At 38.4% G+C, this 6141-nt stretch overlaps 1 protein-coding gene across 1 annotated transcript; it reads left to right on the forward strand.

Annotated features, from left to right (window-relative positions):
- The first annotated feature begins 3180 nt into the window (after positions 1-3180).
- LOC141586589 (uncharacterized) lies at positions 3181-5870 on the forward strand. The gene is made up of 2 exons (XM_074407880.1): positions 3181-4286; positions 4935-5870. The coding sequence occupies exons 1-2, from the start codon at positions 3344-3346 to the stop codon at positions 5438-5440; spliced, it is 1449 nt and encodes a 482-aa protein (XP_074263981.1). The 5' UTR covers positions 3181-3343; the 3' UTR covers positions 5441-5870.
- The last annotated feature ends 271 nt before the right edge of the window (positions 5871-6141 follow it).

A 6141-nucleotide genomic window follows, 5' to 3' on the forward strand; every position in this document is an offset into this window, starting at 1 on the left:
TAAAATGACTAGAATACCTTTATTATTAAATCTAAAAAAATCACTCACTTCCCTCTCCACCACCCCCTCTTTTGTCCCCAACACACCATCACCTCCACGACACCATCACCACCATCACCACTGTCAACAAACCACCATCACCAGCCTTTGACAACCGCCACCGTCAAACACATCCACTTCTTCTCCATCCGACAATCACCACCAGCAGCCCCTCTTCTCCAACCAACAACCACCACCTAGCCTCTTCTCCATCCGACATCATTTTCAAGTTTCGAATTTTGAAAAGGAGGAAGAGGAAGAAAAGGTAGAACGAGAGAGAAGGAAGGGCGGTGTGTGGTTGTCGGCCCTGGGGTCGGGGGGGTAATTGGGGAGAAAGGAAAGGACAGAGAGTAAGAGAGGGGGAGAAAAGGCGGCAGGTGGAGGTAGTTTGTGGTCGAGTGTGGCATTGTTGGGGTGATGGCAGCGAGGGCGGGGCAAGTTGGGGGAGTACGTGGCGACAGTTAGGCGTGGCAAGGTGGTTTAGTTAGGCTACGCTAGTGTTTAGGAAATAGGGGAGGGTACAATAGGTATAAAAAAGCAAACATTAGGCGGGAATATTCAAATCCACCTAAAAAGTGCGATTTTCCGGCAACTTGGTACCATTAGTAGATCGGAGTACATATTCTGGTACTGTTTACAAATTAATTTTTTTGTTGGTACCATTCATAAAAAAAGGTCTTTATATTGGTACCGATTATCAATTTACATTAATTTTTAAAACAAAACTTAAAAATTTTATTATAATGCTCAGAAACTATAACTAGTGGTAGTACATCAGATGTATAATCTACTTACTGGAATTTATACCAAACTATACTATGAAATTGCAATAAAAGAAGGAAAATTGGATTAAAAGAAGGAAGATTAAGTCTTCAAATATTCGGAACAACCTAAGATTAAACAGCTAAACTATAAGTGATAGTTTAATTTTAGTTAAGAAAATATTAATTAAGAAATATTAAATCTAAAACAAATAGATGAAATTTCGGATAAGAGTTTCGTGCCCTCAAATATTACAAATGAGGGTATTTTATACACTCCCCACAAAAGGATCGGAGGACGGACCAAAAAGAATAATGAAGAGTATATTTTCCGGAATGGGTACACCCTTCCCGGTCGGGTCGGGTTTTGTATAGGTGCGATCCCGATCGGGTACTATCCTGCACAAAGTTGGTCTTTCAGCATGTTTCCTCCTCTCCTTCTTCTCTTAAGGGAAGGAACAATTCCTCTAGGGAAGAGAAACAACCGATTTCTAAACAAGGGATCTCCTATCTTCCCTTAAGGGAATGCACTTCTCTTAGGGGAAGATACGTCACTTTCATCAAATCGTCTTCTAACCTTCCTTGCCCATCTTTGTGGTCGCTTGCATGGACATTATGTGACATCCCATTGGCAAGGGACGTTTAAAAGAGCGTAAGGAACCCACTTACCAACTCGACTTCCTCTAGCCATCAATATGTAGAGAGAATAGACTAAATTGTCGTTTTTCCTACAAAATGGAATAAAACACGAGAGAAACTAGAGAAAGCTAATAGTCCTAAAACTCGCTTCAAAGAGCGCTAAAGATAAGGAAAACAAGGAGAGCAAATGGTATAAAAAAGGATAAAATGACTATATATCAAACTTACCAATGTACCACCATTTAAAGGACTACAATAGTGTCTATCTTCCTCATATTCATAATTTTGCGACCATTTACTTTCATCTTAGGAGATAGAGTAAAACACACAACACATTGATAGACATGATTGACAATAAAATGATACGGAATAATAGTCTCTCAATATGTACAAAATTAAAGAGTTATCCCTGGCTACGATCAACAATAAATTGATTAGAAAAACGAATAAAATATTGCAGGATACGATCAACAATAAATTGATTAGAAAAACGAATAAAATGATACGAAAAATTAGGTTATCAATATATTAGTGAAAAACTTTCTTTTACGTTTTTTTAATTTTTGTAAAATACGTATCACAATCATTAAGAGAGAATCAATAAAAGTCAAAAAGATTGGAAATTAATTGGTCTACCGCCATGTTAACTTTAGATTCTCCTTGAAAAACGATCAAAGAGCAAGCTACAAATACACTATGAACATTTGTAAATACACTTTAACCAACAAAAGAAGTTAATGTTTTGCTTTATATCATTGGTCTACCTAAATTTAAGCAATAAGTCTTCCTTGTGACGCTTATAAGCTTGTGAAAGTGTCACAAACTCTCTCACACTTGGTTCCCCACTTACTCTCCAACTTGCATCATGTGAGATGGCACAAGCTTGTGACGAAAAATGTCCGACACGAATGAGAATTTGTGAAATTTAAGTTAACAAAGTCATAACGTCGACACACAATACTCCGACGTATATTCGAAAGTCATTATCTTTGATTAAATTGGATCAGACTCTTACTAGTGAGAAGAGCCTAGGTAGTTAAACAACTATATTAAGAAACAATAAATAGTGTAAGAATAAAATAGGGGGGCCTTTTTCTTTGTTTGCCATGTACTCTAAATTAGAATCGAATAAGATTGGCTGTTGATGTTCAATCAAAAATGTTTATATGCTTGCTTGGAGGGTGTAAGTAGAGAAAAAAGAGTCTTGACTTTGAAGGGTGCCATGGCCCATGATTGAGGTTGTGCATGTCATTGTAGGATTGCAAATTGGAACCCAGCATTATGTTTTAATGATATGACGATAAAAATAAGAGTATTTTTTGGATAATACTCGCATTAAGAAATATGTATGAGAAAATATAAAATCTGTATAGTGTCTTTTTTTTTTTTTTTGACTTGTCAACAAAAAAAAAACTCAAAAAAAATACAAAAAATTACATTAATAAGTTATTTAAGAAAAGGCGATAGGCCTAAAACGTATGATCGAATTTTCTTCCTAACTATAATTCAATGATTTAAACCTTAGATTCCGTATTCCTGAGTTGAACCAAACACAAGGTATCAAGAATCGAGTTCCAAACCCAAACCTTTCTGATTTGATTCCTGATTTCATAGTGATACCTTTATGCGAATCAAATGCCTCCTTACTAGTTATTACTCACAGTATATCCGTCATTCCGCCCTAACCACTAAGCTAGTAGATAAGGAGTACAAGTTAGTTTCACTTGTTTGTTAGTCCAGCACTCTTTTCTCAAACAAACTTTTGAGCTAGCATTATAAATATTCCCATATGCAAAATGTCATTTCCAAATCCACTACCACCATCATTTAGCAAGTTCCTTAAAACTTATTCTTTAGGCATTTAGGAGCTAACCAAAATCCTCTAAGGCTCAAACCAATAAAGAATGTTGAGTAGAAGATCATCATTTAAAAACCAAACATGCCCTGTTATTAAAAAATCAGATGCTACTCCAAAACCACTGGAGACAGCAATTACCGCAACCGCAATTCCATCATCACTGCCTCAGTTAACCAAATTTCCTCAAAAACCCAATAATTTTAGTCATCACGAATATGGTCGTGACCTACAACCACTATCTCGCGCTCAATCAAACAAATTTACAGAAAAAACTAGTAGTTTCGGTCACCATGATTACAGTCATGACCATCATCCATTGTCTCGCGCTCAATCAACCAAAGTAACAGATAGTGTCGGTCACCAAGGATATGGTCATGGTCACCTACAGCCGTTGTTGCGCACTCAATCAACCAAAGTTACACCAACCACCAATAATGTTGGTTCTCAAGGATATGGACATGGCATTCAATCAACCAATTTTGCGCACAGAACCAATAGCATCGGTCATCAAGACCATGGTCATGACTTACAACCACTACCTCGCACTCAATCAACCAAAGTGACACAAAATACGAATAGTATCAGCCACCAAAAATATGGTCAAGATCTACAACCATTGCCTCGCACTCAATCAGCCAAACTCCCACAGAGAACCAATAGTGTAGGACACCATGACTACGGGCATAGCTCACAATTGGCATTACCAAAGAAACCCCTCCCTATCATAGAATTCCCGGTATCTCCTGAGCTTGATGAACTGGTGGTTGGCGAAGGGATCACAAATGCGAACCACCCACAACATAAGATGGTTCATTTGAATCTTCCAAACCCCTTCACTTGTATGGGTTGCAAGGAGTATGGTGCAGGCCCGCGGTTCACCTGTCAACAATGCAACTTTGAACTTCATGACTTCTGTGCTTTGGCCCCTCGTGTTCTCAAGGCTCATCCTCTCCACTCGCAGCACCAGCTCCTTTTCAATCCCAAACCAGGTTACTTCACATCAACAAATACACTTCTAATCACTCTTATTTCAGTTATTTGACTAGAACTCAATACAGCTAAAAAGCTTATAATTATTCCTTAACAAGCTACCAACATGATTTGCAAATTTCATACTAGAACATTTTAGAACATAATTTTGCATAGATGCGTCAGTAAATTTTTCTTAGACGAAACCTTCTGCGTAAAAACTACCCTTGGCCTCAAAAAGGTCCTATCTATGGTGGGGCAAGTGGGTTAAAGTACACAACCTTGCTATGCTGTACACACAACGAGGCTGATTAAAGAAAAACTCACTTTGATTTAGTGAGCAATTTTGCATGATTATACATGAAGTTGAAAATACACAGTATATCTTCATCAATAGCCAATGAAGAGGCGAAAAAAGGGGTCAATTAAGAGGCAAAAGTAAGGCCCCTACAAGATATATCGTGTCAAAAAACTTTTTTAAAGTTTATTCTTAATCCAACTAGAATGTTTTCACAGATTATTCCCATTCTTTTTCCCTGAAATTTGAGCTACTTACACTTTGCTGCCTTGAAATCTCACTGATTCCACTTTGTAACCCAACTAGCATTCCAGAGATTTGTCTTTTCAAACACCAGTTCATGAAACTAAAGCACAAAGTTCATTTGTAGGTAAAGGAGGGATATTAAGATCAAAGTGTGATGTATGTGGGAAGCCAACAAGGGGCTACTTATTCCACTGCAGTGCTTGCAGCTACCAGCTGCACCCAAGTTGTGCCATGCTGTCAAACAAGATGAAATTCCCAACACACCCTCACCCTCTACTCATCCTACCAGCATCTACTAATTCTCTCCTAAGTGGTGACCCAGGGGAGCTACCCTGCGCCGAGTGCAAGAGGAAGAGGTCAGGGCAGGTGTACCGGTGCACAGTATGTGACTACTATCTTCATGCTGCCTGTGCCAAGAACATGGTCAATGGGCTCCATGAGAATGGGATCAAGGGTCTTGACAAGCCGAGTGTGCTTGGGGTGGCTGCCAAGATAGCGTCTCATGTAGTCGTTGGGTTCATGGGAGGACTCATTGAAGGTCTAGGTGAAGGGTTGGGTGAAGCTCTTTCTCAGAACTTTGTCAAAGGAAAATGTAATAGTGCTAGAAAATCATTATATCCTGGTAATTAGCTTGGCAAAAGTTGACCGGTCAAGTGACTTAATTATTCTGTTTGAGTACCATTCAATCAAAACGGACCAGGCGAGTTGGGTCTATTTTGCAAGTTCTAGGCGAAAAGATGGAAATCAACTATTGACATGCCTAGATGATAATATACGCCTATGTCAGTTAAGATGACATTTTAGGTTTGCTCAAGCGGTGTCTTGATACATGCTTCTTCTACTAGTCTTATTTGCCTTAACTTGTATAAAAATGTGTATATTGCTGTCCCATGTCCAAATTAATGTAATGTACATTGGTTGTGATTTTGCTACGGATTACTCTCAACCTTTCTTCCTAGAGGAAAGAGTTCAGATTCATTTCAGAAGCAGAAGCAGAAGAGTCATAGTCTGGATTGTTTATCATTTATAAAAATATCCATTTCACGCATATAACACTCTTTAATGAGTTTTTATTTTTATTTTTTTACTTCATGTGTGTTCCAACTATGTTCAACTATCACATAAAGGCTAATGCAGGAAGCTTAACGGACTAGACATTTGGGGAGCTGGCATGTGCCGCGTGTCTTAAAGCTATATTCTGGTTAGCTTTTTAATCATATACTGCAGCATAGATCGAAAAATAGAAGTATAAGAATCTGAATGGGGCCATCAGCCATGGCCTAGTTGCCTTGTTGGGCCATAACTAAGCTACCCTCCATGGCCGTGTCTCA

This window comes from Silene latifolia, chromosome 6 (genome assembly GCF_048544455.1).
Source record: "Silene latifolia isolate original U9 population chromosome 6, ASM4854445v1, whole genome shotgun sequence".
Taxonomy (NCBI): domain Eukaryota; kingdom Viridiplantae; phylum Streptophyta; class Magnoliopsida; order Caryophyllales; family Caryophyllaceae; genus Silene; species Silene latifolia.

Excerpts from the sequence above, each read along its gene's own strand:
- LOC141586589 (XM_074407880.1), top strand. The coding sequence starts at position 3,344 with ATGTTGAGTAGAAGATCATCATTTAAAAACCAAACATGCCCTGTTATT. Across the intron at positions 4,287-4,934 it reads CCTTTTCAATCCCAAACCAG|GTAAAGGAGGGATATTAAGA; the intron begins GTTACTTCACAT and ends GTTCATTTGTAG.